Consider the following 24,750-nt stretch of genomic DNA (forward strand, 5'->3'; position numbering starts at 1 on the left):
TTAATTATGAATAAATTACAATTTTTTTAAAAACACAAGGAGTACCAGAAACAGCTGGAACCAATTATACAGTTTATTGTTTCTGTTACTATTAATTATGGTGGACAAATGGTACATTTGTTAGAGAACCCATAAGGTACATGGAAACTCCAAAGTGCTGCCCAGCCCTGTGTTTTGACTGCACGGAAATATAACTGACTAGGTAAAATAATTTTTTTTTTTAATTTATTTAGCTTTGCCTTAGGGTAAACAAATTTAAAATAAATTTTACAATAATAATAATAATAATAAGGCAGGGAAACTGCAACAGCTAAAACCAATTACTGTGGACCCATACGTAAAACTATGATTACATGACAATGGCAACTAACTTGGCAACAAAATATAAATCTTTAAAAACAAGTCCTAAGAAGGCTACATGCAGAATTGCACTTAGTTCATGTAAAGTAATGATGTTTAATCCTTTTACTCCCATAGGGACCTATGCAAGGTCTGATTACCCTCCCAACTCCTATTTACTTACTGCCGTGCCAATCCAGTACTTTGGCCTAGATTTTCCCAGCAAAGTAATTAGGACTTGGGTTGCTGCCTGTGTAAAACTACAGCTGGGCCTGATAAGCCATCAACATCTAGTAACTGGAAGCGGCCATGCATTATGAGGAAAAAGCACTGAAGAACTGGGGGTACACACTAGTGCAAGTAAATAGTCGCTGGGGGTGGTCCCAGCTTTAGTGGTGCAAGTAAATAGGTACTAGGGGTGGTCCCAGCTTTAGTGGAGCAAGTAAACAGGTACTGGGCGTGGTCCCAGCTTTAGTGGAGCAAATAAACAAGTATTTGGGGTGGTCCCAGCTTTAGTGGAGCAAGTAAATAGGTACTGGGGGTGGTCCCAGCTTTAGTGGAGCAAGTAAACAGGTACTGGGGGTGGTCCCAGCTTTAGTGGTGCAAGTAAATGGGTACTGGGGGTGGTCCCAACTTTAGTGGTGCAAGTAAACAGGTACTAGGGGTGGTCCCAGCTTTAGTGGAGCAAATAAATAGGTATTGAGGGTGGTCCTAGTTTTAGTGGAGCAAGTAAATAGGTACTGGGGGTGGTCCTAGTTTTAGTGGAGCAAGTAAACAGGTACTGGGGGTGGTCCCAGCTTCAGTGGTGCAAGTAAATAGGTACTGGTGGTGGTCTCAACTTTAGTGGAGCAAGTAAACAGGTACTGGGGGTGGTCCCAGCTTTAGTGGTGCAAGTAAATAGGTACTGGGGGTGGTCCCAACTTTAGTGGTGCAAGTAAACAGGTACGAGGGGTGGTCCCAGTTTTAGTGGAGCAAGTAAACAGGTACGAGGGGTGGTCCCAGTTTTAGTGGAGCAAGTAAACAGGTACTGGGGGTGGTCCCAGCTTTAGTGGTGCAAGTAAATGGGTACTGGGGGTGGTCCCAACTTTAGTGGTGCAAGTAAACAGGTACTGGGGGTGGTCCCAGCTTTAGTGGAGCAAGTAAATAGGTACTTGGGGTGGTCCTAGTTTTAGTGGAGCAAGTAAATAGGTACTGGGGGTGGTCCTAGTTTTAGTGGAGCAAGTAAATAGGTACTGAGGGTGGTCCTAGTTTTAGTGGAGCAAGTAAATAGGTACTGGGGGTGGTCCCAACTTTAGTGGTGCAAGTAAACAGGAACTAGGGGTGGTCCCAGCTTTAGTGGAGCAAGTAAATAGGTACTTGGGGTGGTCCTAGTTTTAGTGGAGCAAGTAAATAGGTACTGGGGGTGGTCCTAGTTTTAGTGGAGCAAGTAAATAGGTACTGAGGGTGGTCCTAGTTTTAGTGGAGCAAGTAAATAGGTACTGGGGGTGGTCCCAACTTTAGTGGAGCAACTAAACAGGTACTGGGGGTGGTCCCAACTTTAGTGGTGCAAGTAAACAGGTACGAGGGGTGGTCCCAGCTTTAGTGGAGCAAGTGAATAGGTACTGTGGGTGGTCCTAGTTTTAGTGGAGCAAGTAAATAGGTACTGGGGGTGGTCCTAGCTTTAGTGATGCAAGTAAATAGGTACTGGGGTGGTCCCAGCTTTAGTGGAGCAAATAAACAAGTACTTGGGGTGGTCCCAGCTTTAGTGGAGCAAGTGAATAGGTACTTGGGGTGGTCCCAGCTTTAGTGGAGCAAGTATATAGGTACTGGAGGTGGTCCTAGCTTTAGTGGAGCAAATAAATAGGTACTGAGGATGGTCCTAATTTTAGTGGTGCAAGTAAATAGGTACTGGGGTGGTCCCAGCTTTAGTGGAGCAAATAAACAAGTACTTGGGGTGGTCCCAGCTTTAGTGGAGCAAGTGAATAGGTACTTGGGGTGGTCCCAGCTTTAGTGGAGCAAGTAAATAGGTACTGAGGGTGGTCCCAGCTTTAGTGGAGCAAGTAAATAGGTACTGAGGGTGGTCCTAGTTTTAGTGGAGCAAATAAACAAGTACTTGGGGTGGTCCCAGCTTTAGTGGAGCAAGTAAATAGGTACTGGGGGTGGTCCTAGCTTTAGTGGAGCAAATAAATAGGTACTGAGGGTGGTCCTCATTTTAGTGGAGCAAGTAAATAGGTACTGGGGGTGGTCCCAGCTTTAGTGGAGCAAGTAAATAGGTACTGAGGGTGGTCCTAGTTTTAGTGGAGCAAGTAAATAGGTATTGGGGGTGGTCCCAGCTATAGTGGAGCAAGTAAATACTCGCTGGAGGTGGTCCCAGCTTTAGTGGAGCAAGTGAATAGGTACTGGGGGTGGTCCCAGCTTTAGTGGAGCAAGTAAACAGGCACTGGGGGTGGTTCCAGCTTTAGTGGAGCAAGTAAATAGGTACTGAGGGTGGTCCTAGTTTTAGTGGTGCAAGTAAATAGGTACTGGGGGTGGTCCCAACTTTAGTGGTGCAAGTAAACAGGAACTAGGGGTGGTCCCAGCTTTAGTGGAGCAAGTAAATAGGTACTTGGGGTGGTCCTAGTTTTAGTGGAGCAAGTAAATAGGTACGAGGGGTGGTCCCAGCTTTAGTGGAGCAAGTGAATAGGTACTGTGGGTGGTCCTAGTTTTAGTGGAGCAAGTAAATAGGTACTGGGGGTGGTCCTAGCTTTAGTGATGCAAGTAAATAGGTACTGGGGTGGTCCCAGCTTTAGTGGAGCAAATAAACAAGTACTTGGGGTGGTCCCAGCTTTAGTGGAGCAAGTGAATAGGTACTTGGGGTGGTCCCAGCTTTAGTGGAGCAAGTATATAGGTACTGGAGGTGGTCCTAGCTTTAGTGGAGCAAATAAATAGGTACTGAGGATGGTCCTAATTTTAGTGGTGCAAGTAAATAGGTACTGGGGTGGTCCCAGCTTTAGTGGAGCAAATAAACAAGTACTTGGGGTGGTCCCAGCTTTAGTGGAGCAAGTGAATAGGTACTTGGGGTGGTCCCAGCTTTAGTGGAGCAAGTAAATAGGTACTGAGGGTGGTCCCAGCTTTAGTGGAGCAAGTAAATAGGTACTGAGGGTGGTCCTAGCTTTAGTGGAGCAAATAAACAAGTACTTGGGGTGGTCCCAGCTTTAGTGGAGCAAGTAAATAGGTACTGGGGGTGGTCCTAGCTTTAGTGGAGCAAATAAATAGGTACTGAGGGTGGTCCTCATTTTAGTGGAGCAAGTAAATAGGTACTGGGGGTGGTCCCAGCTTTAGTGGAGCAAGTAAATAGGTACTGAGGGTGGTCCTAGTTTTAGTGGAGCAAGTAAATAGGTATTGGGGGTGGTCCCAGCTATAGTGGAGCAAGTAAATACTCGCTGGAGGTGGTCCCAGCTTTAGTGGAGCAAGTGAATAGGTACTGGGGGTGGTCCCAGCTTTAGTGGAGCAAGTAAACAGGCACTGGGGGTGGTTCCAGCTTTAGTGGAGCAAGTAAATAGGTACTGAGGGTGGTCCTAGTTTTAGTGGAGCAAGTAAATAGGTATTGGGGGTGGTCCCAGCTATAGTGGAGCAAGTAAATACTCGCTGGAGGTGGTCCCAGCTTTAGTGGAGCAAGTAAATTGGTACTGAGGGTGGTCCTAGTTTTAGTGGAGCAAGTAAATAGGTACTGGGGGTGGTCCCAGCTATAGTGGAGCAAGTAAATACTCGCTGGGGGTGGTCCCAGCTTTAGTGGTGCAAGTAAATAGGTACTGGGGGTGGTCCCAGCTTTAGTGGAGCAAGTAAATACAACCCTGTGGCAGTTTGTAGGAGTGGGAGGAGCACAGAAGACGGCAGGCCAGAACTGAGTTTCGTAACTCTGTTTATTTTGACACTTTTCAGTGGTCTCTCTCACACACTCACACACACATCAGGTGTCTGGTTGGGGAGAGAGCTCCTCCTCTGCTCTCGCTCTCTCCTTAAATAGGGCGCGGTCACTGGGGAAGACACACAAACACATGTTAATCAACATCAGGTGCAGTGATTCTGCCACTTACCTTCCCTGACTCCGCCCTCCGGTCACAGACCAACGCTTGACCACGCCCCCGCTGCCACATACCCCCACGTCCGACTCAGGCCGGGCGGCTGTCTGGCCTGCAGCCGACTCCCCCCCCCGACAGGAGGGGAAGTCCGCCCCGGCCTGTGGATCACCTTGACGTTAAAGGGTTGGAGTGCCAGATACCAACGGGTGATCCGCACATTGGCATCCTTCATGCGGTGGAGCCACTGGAGGGGTGCGTGGTCCGAACAGAGGGTGAAAGGGCGTCCCAGCAGGTAGTAATGGAGAGCGAGGACCGCCCACTTGATCGCCAGGCACTCTTTTTCAATGGTGCTGTAGCGCCCCTCATGCACCGACAGCTTCCTACTGATGTACAGCACTGGGCGATCCTCCCCCTCCACCTCCTGGGACAAAACAGCCCCCAGCCCTCTGTCCGACGCATCCATCTGTAACATAAAGGGGAGAGAAAAGTCAGGGGAGTGTAACAGTGGCACCCCCCCACACAGTGCGGCCTTCACCTCAGAAAAAGCCCGCTGGCATTGCTCCGTCCACTGGACCGGATCTGGTGCCCCCTTTTTAGTCAGATCAGTCAGCGGGCTGGTGACGTCCGAATAATTAGGTATAAACCTATGATAGTAGCTAGCCAGCCCCAGGAACTGTCTCACCCCCTTTTTGGTCTTGGGCCTCGGGCAGGCCACAATTGCTGCTGTCTTGTTAATTTGGGGACGCACCTGCCCATTGCCCAAGTGGAAGCCCAGATACCGTATTTCCACCCGCCCAATCGCACACTTCTTCAGGTTGGCTGTGAGACCCGCTTGCCTCAGCGACCTAAGGACGGCCCTCCGATGTTGTAGGTGCCGCGGCCAGTCATTACTATAGATAATGATGTCATCTAAGTATGCGGCCGCGTAGGTGGCGTGGGGGCAGAGGACCCTATCCATCAGCCGCTGGAACATAGCGGGCACCCCAAACAACCCAAAAGGAAGTGTGACAAACTGGTGTAAGCCAAACAGTGTGGCAAAAGGCTGTTTCTTCTCAGGATAATCGTGTCAAGGGGATCTGCCAATAACCCTTTGTCAAATCCAGCGTCGAGTAATAGCGAGCTGTGCCTAGTCGATCGAGCAACTCATCAATACGAGGCATCGGGTACGCGTTGAATTTAGACACCGCATTGACTTTTCTATAGTCCACACAGAACTGGACCGACCTGTCGGCCTTGGGTACCAAGACCACCGGGCTGCTCCAGTCACTGTGGGACTCCTCGACGATGCCCATTTCGAGCATGGCCTCAAGTTCTTCCCGAACCACTTTTTTCTTGTGTTCGGGTAGCCGGTAAGGGCGGCTGCGCATTACCACCCCCGGGGGCGTCTCAATGTGGTGCTCTATGAGGTCAGTGCGGCCGGGCAGGGGCGAGAACACGTCCGAAAATTCGGTCTGCAACTGGGCAACCTCCGCGAGTTGGGTCGGGGAGAGGTGGTCTCCACAGGGGACCGGAGAGGTACACGATGCCAGTGTTCCCTTTGGAACCTCTGGCCCCAGCTCCGCCTTCTCCGGAAACACCGACACCAACGCCATGGGGACCTCCTTGTTCCAGAGTTTGAGTAGATTGAGGTGGTAAATCTGTAGCGCCCCACCCCAGTCCGTTCGCCTCACCTCATAGTTGACGTCCCCAACTCACCGTGTGACCTCAAAGGGTCCTTGCCACTTGGCGATTAATTTGGAGCTCGATGTGGGCAACAGAACGAGTACTTTATCTCCCGGTGCGAACTCCCTAAGGCGCGTACCCTTGTCGTACAGGCGGGTTTGCCGTTCTTGAGCTTGCCGCAAATTCTCCTGGGTTAGGTGGGTGAGTGTGTGGAGTTTTGCGTGCAGGTCAATAACATTGAATCTCATTTTTACTTGGTGAAGGTCCCTCCTCCCAATTTTCTCGCAGCACGTCTAAAATGCCGCGCAGCTTACGCCCATATAACAATTCGAATGGGGAGAACCCCGTGGAGGCTTGTGGGACCTCTCGCACTGCAAATAACAAGGGTTCAAGCCATTTATCCCAATTACGTGTGTCCTCACTTACGAATTTCTTAATTATATTTTTGAGGGTGCGATTGAATCGTTCAACTAAACCGTCCGTTTGTGGGTGATACACGCTGGTGCGGATCGGCTTAATTCCTAATAACCCATACAGTTCGTTCAGTGTTCATGACATAAACGAGGTGCCTTGATCAGTCAGAATCACTTTGGGGATTCCAACTTGGGAGATGACGCAGAAGAGCGCTTCCGCAATACTGCGTGCTGAGATATTGCGAAGAGGCACTGCTTCCGGGTATCGCGTTGCATAGTCCACCAGAACTAATATAAACCGATACCCTTGTGTTGACTGATCTAATGGTCCGACGAGATCCATCCCAATCCTTTCGAACGGGGTCTCGATTAATGGGAGAGGGCGCAAAGGCGCTTTTGGAATGGCCGCTGGATTTACTAACTGGCATTTGCGGCATGCCGTACACCACTTAGGGACATTGCCGCGAATTCCTGGCCAATAGAACCGGGCCATTATTCGGGCTAGTGTCTTATCCTGCCCTAAGTGTCCAGCCATGGGATTAAAGTGAGCCGCCTGGAATACCAATTCCCGGCGGCTTTTTGGAATCAAAAGCTGCGTGATTTGTTCTTTAGTCTGAGTGTCCTGCATCACTCGGTATAATCTATCCTTCATAACTGAGAAGTAGGGGAAGGACAGGGTGGTGTTTGGCTGGAGCGTTTGACCATCAATTACTCTCACTTGGTCAAACGCATACCGCAGAGTCTCATCTCGCGACTGCTGTAATGGAAAATCCGCAAGGGATTCCCCAATAGAAGGAGGAAGAGCCTGCGGCTCCTCACTCTGATGCGGAGATGATGTAGACGGCTCTGTGACAGCTGCTCCCGCCAATGCAACACCGGGACCTCCCCCTGCGGAACTACGGCAGGACCCACTCTTCACTAAATGACTTATTAATTCCCCAAATCCCGGCCAATCAGTCCCCAAAATTTTCGAGTGGGTAAGGCGAGGATTAACCGCCGCCTTTACTCTAAATTTTCCCCTCGAAAAAGAACGTGGACCAACACTAAAGGGTAGTTGTGAACATCCCCGTGCACACACAACACCTTCACCAACTGTGCTCCCCCCAATGCCTCGTTTTGCACCAGGCTTTGGTGGATTGAGGTCTGATTACAGCCAGAGTCCACCAACGCCTGATATGTATCCCCTTGGACACTCACCGGTAGCGATACGCTCCGGCCCGATTGAGGGCAGCTCCTGGCGTGTCGGGGATCCGAACCACCGTGCCCACCGCCATTGCCGAGCACTGCTGTTGGAGGTGGCCCGGCTCCCTGCAGCACCAGCAAACCGGCCCAGGCTTCCTCTCTGCACTGGTGCTCTCGGGCTCACTCACCTGAGGTGGGGGAGAGACAGACACAGAAGGGAGAAACAGGAGGGCATCGCGGGTGCGACGGGCCGGCTGGAGTGGCGCCGGCCCCCGCCTCAGCGGTGGGGGAATGGGGCGAGGATGAGACACAGGAGGGGAGAGAGAGAGAGAGAGAGAGAGAGGGAAGAAGAGGTTGTCTGCTGTCCTGCCATCGGGACAGCTGCCAAATGGTCCTCCGCCAGCTCGATGGCCTGATCCAGCGACGCCGGGTGGTGGCACTGGACCCACTCTGCGGTTCCTGCTGGTAGGCGAGCGATGAATTGCTCCAGTACCACCTGATCGATGATTCCCTCGGCGTCGCGGTTGTTGGCCCTCAACCACCGCCAGCAGGCGTCCCGGAGTTGCTGGCCAAACGCAAATGACCGGCCGACTTCCTCCAAGCACAGAGCGCGGAAGCGCTGTTGCAGCTGTTCAGGGGTGCGCTCCACACACTGGAGGACGGCCCGGCGGAGGTCCGCATAGACCAGCTGGCGGTCGGCGGGGAGCTGTAGCGCGGCCAGCTGCGCCTCGCCCGTTAGCAGGGGGAGGAGGCGTGCCGCGCGCTGTTCCACCGGCCAGCCCGAGGTCTCTGCTACCTGCTCGAAGAGCGTGAGGAAGGCCTCGAGGTCTTCCTGCGGGCCCATCTTCGTTAGGGTGAGGGGGGAAGGGCCCGCGGCAGTGGAGGTGGTGGACCCCACCGACGCGAGGAGGTGCCGGAACACCTGTCGATCTTCCTGCTGTGCCAACACCAGAGCCTCGAACCGTTGCTCTTGCTCCTTCCGGAGGGCGACTAGCGCCTGGTGCTGACTCTGCTGGGCCGTGGCAAGGGTGTGGACCAGGTCAGCGAAAGAGGAGGACTCCATGGGGCTGTTCTTCTTCTGCGCTCCACGTCCCGGGTTTCGGCACCACTGTGGCAGTTTGTAGGAGTGGGAGGAGCACAGAAGATGGCAGGCCAGAACTGAGTTTCGTAACTCTTTGTTTATTTTGACACTTTTCAGTGGTCTCTCATACACACAGACACACATCAGGTGTCTGGTTGGGGAGAGAGCTCCTCCTCTGCTCTCGCTCTCTCCTTAAATAGGGCGCGGTCACTGGGGAAGACACACAAAACACACGTTAATCAACATCAGGTGCAGTGATTCTGCCACTTACCTTCCCTGACTCCGCCCTCCAGTCACAGACCGACGCTTGAACACGCCCCCGCTGCCACAAACCCCGATTCCAAAAAAGTTGGGACAAAGTACAAATTGTAAATAAAAACGGAATGCAATAATTAACAAATCTCAGAAACTGATATTGTATTCACAATAGAACATAGACAACATATCAAATGTCGAAAGTGAGACATTTTGAAATTTCATGCCAAATATTGGCTCATTTGAAATTTCATGACAGAAACACATCTCAAAAAAGTTGGGACGGGGCAATAAGAGGTTGGAAAAGTTAAATGTACAAAAAAGGAACAGCTGGAGGACCAAATTGCAACTCATTAGGTCAATTGGCAATAGGTCATTAACATGACTGGGTATAAAAAGAGCATCTTGGAGTGGCAGCGGCTCTCAGAAGTAAAGATGGGAAGAGGATCACCAATCCCCCTAATTCTGCGCCGACAAATAGTGGAGCAATATCAGAAAGGAGTTCGACAGTGTAAAATTGCAAAGAGTTTGAACATATCATCTACAGTGCATAATATCATCAAAATATTCAGAGAATCTGGAAGAATCTCTGTGCGTAAGGGTCAAGGCCGGAAAACCATACTGGGTGCCCGTGATCTTCAGGCCCTTAGACGGCACTGCATCACATACAGGTATGCTTCTGTATTGGAAATCACAAAATGGGCTCAGGAATATTTCCAGAGAACATTATCTGTGAACACAATTCACCGTGCCATCCGCCGTTGCCAGCTAAAACTCGATAGTTCAAAGAAGAAGCCGTATCTAAACATGATCCAGAAGCGCAGACATCTTCTCTGGGCCAAGGCTCATTTAAAATGGACTGTGGCAAAGTGGAAAACTGTTCTGTGGTCAGACGAATCAAAATTTGAAGTTCTTTATGGAAATCAGGGACGCCGTGTCATTCGGACTAAAGAGGAGAAGAACGACCCAAGGTGTTATCAGCGCTCAGTTCAGAAGCCTGCATCTCTGATGGTATGGGGTTGCATTAGTGCGTGTAGCATGGGCAGCTTACACATCTGGAAAGACACCATCAATGCTGAAAGGTATATCCAGGTTCTAGAGCAACATATGCTCCCATCCAGACAACGTCTCTTTCAGGGAAGACCTTGCATTTTCCAACATGACAATGCCAAACCACATACTGCATCAATTACAGCATCATGGCTGCGTAGAAGGTGGTTTCGGGTACTGAACTGGCCAGCCTGCAGTCCAAATCTTTCACCCATAGAAAACATTTGGCGCATCATAAAACGGAAGATGCGACAAAAAAGACCCAAGACAGTTGAGCAACTAGAATCCTACATTAGACAAGAATGGGTTAACATTCCTATCCCTAAACTTGAGCAACTTGTCTCCTCAGTCCCCAGACGTTTACAGACTGTTGTAAAGAGAAAAGGGGATGTCTCACAGTGGTAAACATGGCCTTGTCCCAACTTTTTTGAGATGTGTTGTTGTCATGAAATTTAAAAATCACCTAATTTTTCTCTTTAAATGATACATTTTCTCAGTTTAAACATTTGATATGTCATCTTTGTTCTATTCTGAATAAAATATGGAATTTTGAAACTTCCACATCGTTGCATTCTGTTTTTATTTGCAATTTGTACTTTGTCTCAACTCTTTTGGAATCAGGGTTGTAAGTACTGAGGGTGGTCCTAGTTCTAGTGGAGCAAGTAAATAGGTACTGGGGTGGTCCCAGCTTTAGTGGAACAAGTAAATAGGTACTGAGGGTGGTCTCAGCTATAGTGGAGCAAGTAAATAGTTGCTGGGGGTGGTCCCAGCTTTAGTGGAGCAAATAAATAGGTACTGGGGGTGGTCCCAGCTTTTGTGGAACAAGTAAATAGTCGCTGGGGGTGGTCCTAGCTTTAGTGGTGCAAAAAAAAATAAAAAATAGCACCAGGGCACGGTCCGTGTTGAAGTTTAGTAACATTACATCGCATATGGCTGCCGTCTACTGAAAGAATTAGGACTTGGGAGCAGTCAAGATGTTTGTAATTAGTGATTGAAAGCAGAGACCTAAAAGTTATAAGCAGGAATTGGCAGCAGAGTTATGGCCCTTTTCCACTACCCTTTTTCAGCTCACTTCAGCCCGACACGGCTCGCGTTTCGACTACCAAAAACCAGCACGACTCAGCTCGCTTCAGCCCTGCTTAGCCCCTAAAACTCGCACCGTTTTGGAGTGGGGCTGAAGCGAGCCAAAGCGAGCAGAGTGAGGCTGGGGGCGTGAGCAGACACTCCCCTGTGCACTGATTGGTGAGGAGGAGTGTCCTCACATGCCCACACACGCCCCGCGAGCACGCTGGGATCTGTAAACACCGCAAACCCGGAAGGAGAAGAATTCCGAATTACGGGAATTTCTGAAGCCTTATGCGCCTCGCCTCATCTATACGCTCTTGCCAGTATCTGTCCGCGTTGTCGGTGACAACAAGCCACAGCACCAAGACCAGCAACACTAACGACTCCATGTCCTCCATGTTTATTGTTTACTATTCGGGTCGTGAGACTACCGCTTAAAAGCTCACTGATGTCACTGTTTGCGCTGCTTAACGACATCACCTGACGTCCACCCACTTTCGATAACTCCACCCAATGTGTCCACCCACTTCCAGCCAGCACGGTTCAGCGCGGTTGTAGTCGAAATGCAACTCCAACAGCCCCGCTCAGCTGACTCAGCACGGCACGGCTCAGCCCGACTCAGCCGCGTTTGTAGTGGAAAAGTGGCATTAGACTCTTTTCAGAGTCATGGGTGTGGGGGAAAAGCTGTTTTGCTCCTTGGCCCCTAAGGGTAAGGGAAGTCTGCAATGTGCATGATACTCCCCATCGCTTACCCTTTCCTGATACCTATGTAAACAATCTGCTGCTTGACCTCCCGACCCCAGGGGAGGTCGGGTTTCAATCACTGCCATCAGTAAAAGCAATTAAGAGCTGGGTTAAATTGAGCATGCCAAGCTCTGCAGACTAAATAGGATCTGGTCATAAGAGACCATATTAAATCACAGACAAGTGGACATGAGGTAAAGTCATTCAGACCTGGGCTATATTTGTTTAATAAGCTAGTTAAGTGCAGTAATACAGATTAAAGGAAATAAATGAGTTTATAAATTCTCATCTAGAGGAAGGACCGCATCGCTGCAGTATGATAAAATGATACAGAAAGAGAGAACAACAGTTCTAATTCAAATCCTGTCTTCATAGTTTCTAGGAAAGCACAATGTGGTTGGGCCCTGTACAAAAATTCACCAATATTTTGGCTAAGAGCTGCGGTATTCTCTCCTAACATCACATATACAAGATATTCATTTCTGTTTAGTGTCTTTATTGTCTCTTGACACAAGGCAACTTTGTTGTAAGGAGACTTCTATAAAAGACTTTGCACTAGAACTTATTTTGCTTAGTTTTGCCAGAGTTTCCAAATACCTGTGTATTCCTGATTCTGAAAAGAGCTTCTGTTATCCGTGCAGGATAATTAACCTGCCGAGAAAAATCACTCTCCGTTCAGCTAGATCCCAACTTGGCCGAGGTGTGAAGTGCAGGAGGCAGTGGGATTCAGAAGTGTAAGCTATAGTCACAGCATTGAGCTGCATCGGAACCACACTGGAAAGCATCATGTTGAACCAAATACCAACTTTCATTTTGAAAAAGTCAATAGGAGGCAGAGTTTTTATTTTCCTGGTTGTTGAACCGGTTTGTTTGCTAGGCAACTATGAATAAAAATGAACAGCCTGAACAGAATGGAAGTGTAATACAATGTGTTTATCCAGAGCAACCGGGATAATCATTTGTTCAGCCCTGGTTATGGCAGAATTGTGAAGTTAGAAATAAGTAAAGGGAGAAAAAAGAGAGAGAGAGAGAGAGAGAGAGAGAGAGAGAGAGAGAGAGTCCAAAATGATTTACTGGACTGATCAAAAAGTATGAGGCCTCATACCTCAGATACTGTAAGCTGGATAAAACAAAAAACAATGATGTAACAATAGAAAGAAGAGATAAATTGAACTCGAAACAGGATATCCACATGACAAGTCAATGTCATTCATCCTGAACTCAACCACTGACTTGGAAAGTGCAGTTTAGTTTTAACAGCTGCTGTTACCGGACCGGAAACTGTGTTAAGTTTGCTGAATACCTCTGAATTTGTGAAAGACAGCCCACAGCTCAGCGATGTCTGTGGCGAAGGTGATGTCGGTATCGAGAACGATGACTTTCTGCAGGTCTGATGGCAGTGTTTTAGTCAGAACCAGCTTCATCAGGCCGTAGATACCCGAGTAATGTTTGTTGGGGATCCACGACACCTCAGACTAGCGCAAACACACATGCAATATTTATTCAATACAGAGCTAATATATATGTAATTTTAATCAAATTCAAACCTGTGAATATGATTAATAAAATAGACATTTTAAATGTCTTATCGAGTATCAAAGCAAATGACTCACCTTCAATTCGTCAGCGTCATAAAAGTCCACTCGGACAGCTGGCACCATCCAGGTGTGGAAGAGGGACGCCAGGATCTGTTTGGCGATGGAGTCTGTGATGAAGTGGAAGTGAAGGGGGTTCCGTCTGCCACACACACACACACACACACACACACACACACACACACACACACACACTTCATTCCCTCAGTATTGTAGGGTGTTATTTTGCATTTTGGTAAAAAAAAAAAGTTCACCAGATAAATGTCATCATTGATGGGTACCTTGGGGATGTCCTTTGGTGTTATTTATTTCATTATTATTTTAAAGTTTTTAGTGTCATATTTAGTGAGGAAAAAAAAGTTCTCTCTCTAAACTCACAGATAAACATTTTATAAGGTTTTATAAGGTTCTCTCTACCAGCCAATCACCATCATCCCAGGTGAACACTGGATGAAGAGAACACAGGCAGCCTCGTCAAATCTATATCCTCTCTCTATTTACATACTGTTCCGTCTCCATTCGCTCCATGTAATAAAAAGTGTATAAAATGAGTACAGGTCTACAATACTCGCTGGTTTATTAAAGTATAAACCTTCTGTCACATGAGAAAGCCTTAATCACAGCAGAAAGCCATTTTGTGGTCAACATTAAATAATATCTGGGTAAATATTACCAACACTAGCGAGCTACACTACCGTTCAAAAGTTTGGGGTCACTTTGAAATGTCCTTATTTTTGAAAGAAAAGCACTGTTCTTTTCAATGAAGATCACTTTAAACTAATCAGAAATCCACTCTATACATTGCTAATGTGGTAAATTCTCTCCCCCCCCCCATCTGTCCCTCTGAGTTACATGTTGATCCTGGGATTGAGATGCTGGCCTCTTCTGTCCCTCGGACCTGCTTGATCCATCCTGGTGCCCTGTGTCTGGTCGGAGTTTTATCGCCCCACTCCTGTGAAGGACGGCCCCATGAGGACAGTTGAGGGTTATACCTGTTAAAACTGTTAATATTATAGTCAGGCTGTCTGTTGTTGCCCAAATGAGGATGGGTTCCCTTTTGAGTCTGGTTCCTCTCGAGGTTTCTTCCTCATGTCGTCTGAGGGAGTTTTTCCTTGCCACCGTCGCCACAGGCTTGCTCATTGGGGATAGATTAGGGATAAAATTAGCTCATGTTTTAAGTCGTTCAAATTCTGTAAAGCTGCTTTGCGACAATGTTTATTGTTAAAAGCGCTGTACAAATAAACTTGATTTGATTTGATAAATGACTCTTCTAGCTGCAAATGTCTGGTTTTTGGTGCAATATCTCCATAGGTGTATAGAGGCCCATTTCCAGCAACTCTCACTCCAGTGTTCTAATGGTACAATGTGTTTGCTCATTGCCTCAGAAGGCTAATGGATGATTAGAAAACCCTTGTACAATCATGTTAGCACAGCTGAAAACAGTTGAGCTCTTTAGAGAAGCTATAAAACTGACCTTCCTTTGAGCAGATTGAGTTTCTGGAGCATCACATTTGTGGGGTCGATTAAATGCTCAAAATGGCCAGAAAAATGTCTTGACTATATTTTCTATTCATTTTACAACTTATGGTGGTAAATAAAAGTGTGACTTTTCATGGAAAACACAAAATTGTCTGGGTGACCCCAAACTTTTGAACGGTAGTGTACATGCAATGGGCTTCAGCTTTATCAGGGTCAGTTTTCTAAGACTGCTAACACCTATTTGTTTGGGTGCACAGAAACATGTTCGAATGTATTTTAATGCCATTACATTTTATAATTAAAGTTCAACATTAAATAATTTGTTTAGGAAAAATGCAAGATAAACTGAAATGAATAACATCCCTCGGTGGGGAAATTTACATGTTTCAGCAGCTCGTAAATAGAAAAAGAGTCAGGAATAAACAGTGACCAAAAAAATAGAGTGCAATAAAAGTATTTAAAAAAAAAACTATAGGAAAATATATAAAGTAAAAACATGCACCATGTACACAATATTACACCACAAAATAAGAACAGAACTTAAATAAGAATATAAATTCAACTGAAGTAGAAATATTGCACTAATAAAATACTGGCAACTGAAATAGAAATAGAATATTGCACCAGGTAGTGAATGTTATTTGCATAGCATCACATAAATAATGAAGAAGATGGAATGTGGGTAACCAAAAAAAATGACAAACAAACAAAAACCCAACACAGGCTATGAGCATAATTGTACACACTTATAAGAGTGTTAAAGCAACTTCAAAGTCAAAAGTGAAATATGTTGGTATTTTACGTAGATCTTACAGGATACATGAACAAATGTACTGAAAAGCCGGCTTATATGTGCTCTTACGCTCTGAAAATATCTTTCTCTACTCACTACATTTCTATTTATTAGTTTATTACTTAAAGATATTGCTTCAGAAGAAAAAAAAAAAACAGCCAGAGAGAAAATGATGAAACCAACCAGTACATGATCTTACAGAAGAATAAGGTTCTTCATGTTTGGCTCCTGTTCAAAAATGCACTTTCTAATAATCTCAGATTTTTATAATGGAAATTTGAAGTGTGACAGTTATTAAACTGAAAACGAACATTTGACCATTTTAGATTTTTCACAGCTGGAATGTTAAAACTTTAATGTCCTAGATCTCAGAACGGGCGGCATGGTGGTGTAGTGGTTAGCGCTGTCGCCTCACAGCAAGAAGGTCCGGGTTCGAGCCCCGTGGCCGGCGAGGGCCTTTCTGTGCGGAGTTTGCATGTTCTCCCCGTGTCCGCGTGGGTTTCCTCCGGGTGCTCCGGTTTCCCCCACAGTCCAAAGACATGCAGGTTAGGTTAACTGGTGACTCTAAATTGACTGTAGGTGTGAATGTGAGCGTGGATGGTTGTTTGTCTCTGTAATAATCAAGTAGATCCATCAACCTCTATAATAATCAAGTAGAAAGCAACAGGAAACCACTACTGTAATGCTCCCTAGAAACACTGATGGACGTCTGAGCTGGACCTGCCATCAGGCCGAATACTAAAGAGAGAGATCTCAAAATGGCTCTTCACTCAGATGAAACCTTATAATACTAAGGACCAGTGTTGTAGTCGAGTCACTAAACCTCAAGTCCCCAGTGTTCAAGTCCAAGTCATTAAAAAAAAAAAATTCGAGTCGGGTCCAATATTGATCCAAGTCGAGTCCAACACTCCAACCGCACCATTTGACGGCGGCTGTTTTAGCGCCATTAACATTAGTGTGTTCCTGAACATGACGTATGAACAGGTGAATGTGCTTCTCTTTATCAGGGAGTGTGAAGTATTCTGTCAGAGATGGTTGGGAGATGGATGCAAGTGCAGAAGGTGTTTATTAATACAAGTGAAGAGGGTAAACAATCCAGAACGGCAGGCAAAATCGTAAAACAGTGAAACAGGCAATAGCTCGAGCGACGCACAAACAGGCTATCGTAGACTCTGCAGAATCAAAGACGAGAAACAGGAAATCAGGGATCAGGAAACCAAACAAGGAAATAAGGCTCGGTAATGTGTCAGCAACGCAATTCAATACTTCGCAAAGTAAGTGTGTTTTCACAGTTTTTATATAGGCGCACTGATTGGGCCTTAATCCTGTGCAGGTGTGAGTCATTTACGAGTCCGCTTGGCACGTGCACTGTCCGGAGTGCACCTGAGAGTCTATCTGATGCACGCGCCAAGGCACGCAGGTGTGACACTCTTACATGAAATTAGAACAAAAATTAATGTAACTATAAATATCTTATGCCACATTATTATGGCATGTTACAAAAAATAAAGAAAAAATCAGAGTCCTCGTCTCCAATTTACGAGTCCAAATGCAGTTAATGCACGAGTCCAAGTCGAGTCACGAGTCCTTAAAATTAGGGCACAAGTCGGACTTGAGTCTGAGTCCTGGACTTGAGCACTACAAGCCTGTTAAGGACACAAGTTTGATTCTTCAGACAGGAGTCTACTATCAATTTACTTTCCTCGTCGAAAAAGGTGTCCTGGTTTGACCTGCGGCTCGGCACTCTGGGATTACTCCCATTAGACTGATGTTTTGAAGAGCAGCTTTAGCCTTGTTTGTTTTTGTGCCTCTAAAAGCATTGCACAAATTGAGCCTAATTAGCCTGTGATCTATAAACACGCTTTAGTAGGAGTCCCATTAGAATCTGCTTCCACGTGTGGGTTATTTTCCTCAGTGTGGCGTTCTATCGGCCCTCAACGGCCACCAAGAGTAAGAGCTCTGGACAGGGGAAAGAAAGAAAAAAAAAGAACCCAAAACCCGAGCCTTTGTGGCAGCTGTCAGACCGACAAACAAATACAACAGTTTTCTTGAGCTGATGTCAACATGTCAAAATATGTAATTTATTTTGATGTTCTTTTGAAATCTTATTTTGGATCCATGTTGTTGTTGTTTTTTCCCCTGTGGCAGGCACAACGTGACACAAAGTCTAGTCCAAGCAGGCACATAATTTCCCTGCAAATCCCTGGTATAATAGGACGCTATTTTTAATATTTGTTTGTTCATTTATTTTACATGGGAAAGGAATTTAATCAATCAATCATTCACTTCACAGTCCAGTCCGGGAAAAAAAAACACACACACACACACACACACACACACACACACACACACACACCGATTAACCAAGAATTCTCAGAAACCAGGCATGAGACGTCCCCAGAGTTTCGCACTGTTCAGATCGGCCATGTTGCACTAATGACGATAATCAGCCCATTATTTAGTTTCAATAGAATCTGGAGAGCTGGGCAAGAGGGGACATTATTTAGGACTGAGATCTGAGCAAAAGCAGGCTGATCCTGAACACAGGTGGGCACAGACTAGAGTCATCCAGCTTCGTCACACTCGCTCACTTTCCACCAGAGCGAGCAAGAAAGAAAGAAAGAATCTTTTTCTTCCTGTAATGCAATTAGGACTAAGACAATATGAACAATTCACGGCATTACTAAAAGACGTATTTCAGTTTTCAGTACATTATGTCTGTATGTGCATGTCTGTAATGGCACGACTGTTTACTAACCTGGTAACTAGTGGCATTCCTTTTCTCATGGCTTAGATAATGAACTAGTTTTAAGACACATCCTAATGTTAGCTTCTTAGATATCTAACTTTGAGGTACATCTCGAAGATTAGTATTTTCTAGCAAGACTAGAACATGCACTTTAAGTCTATAGGTAAGGTCTGAGATGTAGAAAACCTAACATGAACAAATACATATAGACATACGGTAGGAGACGCGCTTTTTTTTTTTTTTGAGGTTTTCCTTTTTTTTTTTTTTCCAGAAGGCTGGGAAGGTTTGCACAGCATCTGGTTGAGACCAGAGTGCGACTCAGGACTGGGATTCAGTGGGACACGTTAAAGAAGTCACACAAACAGGAGGTTTTTACTTTTATCTTTTATGTGGGCACAAACTAGCAGTCATCTATGAAACTCAGGGGGACAAGGACAGATCAGATGCATTAATCTGGACACATGCGGTTCAGGCGGCACAGAGATACAGCGGTTAGCACTGTCACCTCACAGCAACAGCGTTCTGGGTTCAAACCTCACAGCCTGTGTGGAGTTTCCATGTTTTCCCGTGTTTCCTCCCAAAGTCCAAAGACATGTGGATGAGGTCAACTGGCTAAACACACCGTGTGTGTGTGTGTGTGTGTGTGTGTGTGCGCGCGCGTGAGAAAGTGAATGGTTATTCGATTGGTGACCTCCCCAGGGGGTACCCTGCCTGTCACCTGAAGTCAGCTGGGATTGGCTCCAGCTTCCCCTGTAACCTTGACGGATAAGCCTCCTTCACATGACGTCACCGCGCCGCGAGATTTTGTTAGGCGCCATATTGGAAGGCCAAGTACATGCATTCACAATATAAAACAAAGTACGAGCGAGAGTAAAGTGACACGATGGATGATAATTCGGGTTATGTGAGTACATTACCAGTTGCAGAAAGGGCACGGTATGTGGAGAAACTGGCTGTGATTGATGGGTTTGACCCATATGATAAGACTTAGAAAAAATTATGTGACTCCAAGCACACAGTTTAACGCAAAAGTTCGTTTATATCCCGACCTTGTCAGCTGTCAGATTTATGTTAATGGACCCGGTAAGCTGGTAAATAATATATATATTTTTTTCTTTACCAAATTCTAACAGAAAACGAGAGCGCCCGAAAGGGAAAACCGAGCCGAGCCGCCTCACGGCTGTAATGCAAATTGCTTTCCTCCTCCGTATACAAGTGCGCTTCCATGGCAGGGAAAAAGAAACTACGTTCTGCCGCCTATGTAGTGCCCTATTTAAACAAATAGGAGTCATTCAGGATTCAGCCATGTTTTTGCTCTCGACCAAAGTTATACAGTATTATGAGCTTTAAATTGCATAAATAAAACCATTTGGTGAAACTTTGAAGAAGAGATTGTACTGGTTTAAAGTTTTTACCTAATGTTTTCATGTCGACTCCAATTAATACACTAGTAGAATCGAGGACTAGTTTAGTAGGCCAAAACTTTTTTCAATTTTTGATTGTACCAGCCTGAAAAAACTTGCGACAGTCAAATGGAAAAAAAGCAAGCTGGTCATGTTGTACTGGACTAATCTATGACTGATGAGTATAGTAAGTGATACTAGTACTGATACAATAAAACAGACGACTGTAATCTGGTAGGCAGCACGATTTATATTATTTCTCCGTGTCAGATACATAAGGAGGACCGGACACCAATTCTGCCATCTGTTTGCTACCCAGACATTGTAAACTATTTGTTGTTTACACCCAGTGCCTACACTGCTGATGACTTGAAAGCCTACAAAGGGCTACAGGCTTACAATTATGTTGTTAGTGGCTTGGGTCGTGATATTACAGCTGTTATTAAGAATAACCTACACATAGTTATGGCCAAGGTAATCTTGTTGATATTTATCTTTTAATAATATATCTTTTCAGTTGAAAAATTAATACTTTTTGTTACTATTAAGGTATCCATAATTTAGGTTAATTTATCCAAATTATACATATGTATTTATGATATATGCCTACACAACAACTATGTTTTATTTATATAATAGGAGGGAGAGCAAGCCCCAAACCATCCTAAATTATTATTATTATTATTAAATTGTAGAAGTCTGGGAGGCTTGCTCCTCATACAGTTATCAACTTGGGGCCAATGTAGCATGTTTTAAATCTGAATTTCTTGCGTTTGCTTACCTCAAAGTGTCCGCAGATCATGCACAGACTTATCCATTATATCCACAGTTTTTTGCCAAGTCTCACACAGGTTTCTTTCAAGTCTACTGTTGGGCCAATAAATCATAAATAAAACAGCTCAGATTTGTTTGTTTAAGTCGTTTGCTACTCCACTTTATTCTTGTGGGTTCACATACCGCTGCCGTTATCACGAGTTTGTTGGTCTTCCAAAATGTCGCAGGGTCTGTTTACTTCCGGTTTCGGGTGACGTCAGTGAAAGGGGTCTATACGGTAGATGGATGGGTATGGCGTTCATTCATTCATCCTTAGTAACTGCCTCATCAGGGTCACACTGGTTTAAATTAAGCTACTAGGTTGTTTATATTTTGGAAAATACAACCAATTAAATTCATTATTTGAAAAATAAAACAGGCCCTTGGACATCTGCAGTTGAGACGAATTTTGCACTTGAGTGACGTAATGGAGGTTATTAAAGAACTGTTAGAACCAGAATTCATTCACTCACACACACACACTGCTTGTAGGACTTGAAATCCAGGACTCAGACTCAAGTCTGACTCGTGCCCTAATTTTAAGGACTCGTGACTTGACTCGGACTCGTGCATTAACTGCATTAGGGCTCGTAAATTGGAGACGAGGACTCGGATTTTTTCTTTATTTTTTGTAACATGCCATAATAATGTGGCAGAAGATATTTATATCTACATTAATTTTTGTACTAATTTCGTGCAAGAGTGTCACACCTGCACGCACCAAGGCACGCATCAGATAGACTCTGGGGTGCGCTCCAGACAGCACACGCGCGCACGCTGTAAATGACTCGCACCTGCACAGGATTAAGGCGCAATCAGTGCGCCGATATAAAAACTGTGAAAAAACACTCACTTTGCGAAGTATTGAGTTGCGTTGCTGACACATTACCGAGCTTTATTTCCTTGTTTGGTTTCCTGATCCCTGATTTCCTGTTTCTCGTCTTTGATTCTGCAGAGTCTACGATAGCCTGTTTGTGCCTCGCTCGACCTATTGCCTGTTTCACTGTTTTACGATTTTGCCTGCAGTTCTGGATTGTTTACCCTCTTCACTTGTATTAATAAACACCTTCTGCACTTACATCCGTCTCCCAACCATCTCTGACAGAATACTTCACACTCCCTGATAAAGAGAAGCAGATTCACCTGTTCATACGTCATGTTCAGGAACAAACTAATGTTAATGGTGCTAAAACAGCCGCCATCAAATGGTGCGGTTGGAGTGTTGGACTCGGACTCGACTTGGATCAATATTGGACCCGACTCAAAATTTTTTTTAATGACTCGGACTTGACTCAGATTTGAACACTGGGGACTCGAGACTGGACTCGGACTTGAGCTTTAGTGACTCGACTACAACGCTGGCACGCACACACCATGCAGAAATTGCTGGAATTTCCACCTCAGAATTTTTCTTTTTCAGAGTTTTCCAGTGTTTGCATGGGTATAATGATTGGATTAAATGTGAACACTCTTTGGGTTTAAATCTGACAACAGATATGGATATTTGGAGCACTGATCAGTACTACTAGTGGCACTGTACATGAAGAGGAGACTGGACTGTACGGTAGTGCTTGAAAGTTTGTGAACCCTTTAGAATTTTCTATATTTCTGCATAAATATGACCTAAAACAACATCAGATTTTCACACAAGTCCTAAAAGTAGATAAAGAGAACCCAGTTAAACAAATGAGACAAAAATATTATACTTGGTCATTTATTTATTGAGAAAAATGATCCAATATTACATATCTATGAGTGGCAAAAGTATGTGAACCTTTGCTTTCAGTATCTGGTGTGACCCCCTTGTGCAGCAATAATTGCAACTAAACATTTGCGGTAACTGTTGATCAGTCCTGCACACCGGCTTGGAGGAATTTTAGCCCATTCCTCCGTACAGAACAGCTTCAACTCTGGGATGTTGGTGGGTTTCCTCACATGAACTGCTCGCTTCAGGTCCTTCCACAACATTTCGATTGGATTAAGGTCAGGACTTTGACTTGGCCATTCCAAAACATTAACTTTATTCTTCTTTAACCATTCTTTGGTAGAACCACTTATGTGCTTAGGGTCGTTGTCTTGCTGCATGACGCACCTTCTCTTGAGATTCAGTTCATGGACAGATGTCCTGATATTTTCCTTTAGAATTCACTGGTATAATTCAGAATTCATTGTTTCATCAATGATGGCAAGCCATCCTGGCCCAGATACAGCAAAACAGGCCCAAACCATGATACTACCACCATCATATTTCGCAGATGGGATGAGGTTCTTACACTGGAATGCAGAGTTTTCCTTTCTCCAAACATAACTCTCCTCATTTAAACCAAAAAGGTCCATTTTCGTCTCATCCATCCACAAAACATTTTTCCAATAGTTTTCTGGCTTGTCCACGTGATCTTTAGCAAACTGCAGACAAGCAGCAATGTTCTTTTTGGAGAGCAGTGGCTTTCTCCTTGCAATCCTGCCATGCACACCATTGTTGTTCAGTGTTCTCCTGATGGTGGACTCATGAACATTAGCCAATGTGAGAGAGGCCTTCAGTTGCTTAGAAGTTACCCTTGGGTCCTTTGTGACCTTGCCGACTATTACACGCCTTGCTCTTGGAGTGATCTTTGTTGGTCGACCACTCCTGGGGAGCGTAACAATGGTCTGGAATTTCCTCCATTTGTACACAATCTGTCTGACTGTGGATTGGTGGAGTCCAAACTCTTTAGAGATGGTTTTGTAACCTTTTCCAGCCTGATGAGCATCAACAATGCTTTTTCTGAGGTCCTCAGAAATCTTTGTTTGTGCCATGATACACTTCCACAAACGTGTTGTGAAGATCAGACTTTGATAGATCCCTGTTCTTTAAATAAAACAGGGTGCCCACTCACACCTGATTGTCATCCCATTGATTGAAAACACCTGACTCTCATTTCACCTTCAAATTAACTGCTAATCCTAGAGGTTCACATACTTTTGCCACTCACAGATATGTAATATTGGATCATTTTCCTCAATAAATAAATGACCAAGTATAATATTTTGTCTCATTTGTTTAACTGGGTTCTCTTTATCTACTTTTAGGACTTGTGTGAAAATCTGATGATGTTTTAGGTCATATTTATGTAGAAATATAGAAAATTCTAAAGGGTTCACTAACTTTCAATCACCACTGTAAATCAATTTAAGCATCAGTTAAGAAAAATCTGCCACAACACCTGCCAAAGACTGCTCTATCCATCTATTCGATTCGATTGTTTTAAACCAAGGGTCGTAGTTTGTTTCCAGCATTCCAAGGCAGCATCTTCCAACATTTCCTCTGCTTTTCCCTTGATGTGTACGTGAGATAAAGTGAATGATACTTTTCACATTTACAGACATCAATGGAGCCGCCAAAGTCAGCGCTGGCAGAGCTTCAGCGGTACTATGCAGTATCTCATGAAACGATTTCACATCTACACCCTCACATTCAAGTCTTCAAGCAACCGTTCGATTCTGCATTTTCCTGTTCGCTGTTTATTGACTTTTTCCTGCAGGGTATCGTTCTCTCCCTGAAGAACTCAGTTGCTCAGATAAAGTAAACAGTACTTGCTATACATCATAAATCATATACTGTTCTTGTAGTATGAGAGTTCAGTTTCGTACATTTACTGACCTCCAAGTCAACTTCTCAGGCAATTTATCCACGTACGCATATTAAATATGCATATGCATTTGATTTCTGCCTGATAAGTAAATTACTAATGGCACAAAACAGCTTTAAAATGTGCATCTAAGATAAGTGTGACCTTGTGAAATCATCAAATCATCTCACGTGAACAGGGAAGCAATGAAAAATTTGCACTTTGCAAAATTATCTAAATACCACAAAGACTGTGTACGTCTTCTCTGCTCCACTTCATAATTGTTTAATTGCTCCGAGTGTAATTGCTGTAAACTGCAGATAAACCCATTCAGAGATTCTTTCCATACGAATGATTTCATCGTATCAAATGTATATCGTGTAAATAGTTATAATGCAATATGTAGCAACCAAAATGATTATGTGAATGATCAGTGAGAGAAGAAATCTCACAGCCTTACCATGAGCTGTTGATCATTA

General features: G+C 44.9%; 1 protein-coding gene across 4 annotated transcripts in view; it reads right to left on the reverse strand.

Annotated features, from left to right (window-relative positions):
* LOC132869735 (xylosyl- and glucuronyltransferase LARGE1) overlaps positions 1–24,750 on the reverse strand; it is a 284,001-nt gene that overhangs the window by 117,539 nt on the left and 141,712 nt on the right. For all 4 annotated transcript variants that reach the window (XM_060903111.1, XM_060903110.1, XM_060903109.1 and 1 more), the window contains exons 5-6: positions 13,445–13,568; positions 13,135–13,306 (exon numbers count right to left, since the gene is read on the reverse strand). In XM_060903111.1, coding sequence (XP_060759094.1) covers positions 13,135–13,306; positions 13,445–13,568 — 296 coding nt within the window. The remainder of the gene's footprint in view (positions 1–13,134; positions 13,307–13,444; positions 13,569–24,750) is intronic.

The sequence above is a fragment of the Neoarius graeffei genome, chromosome 21, assembly GCF_027579695.1.
Source record: "Neoarius graeffei isolate fNeoGra1 chromosome 21, fNeoGra1.pri, whole genome shotgun sequence".
Classification (NCBI taxonomy): Eukaryota; Metazoa; Chordata; class Actinopteri; order Siluriformes; family Ariidae; genus Neoarius; species Neoarius graeffei.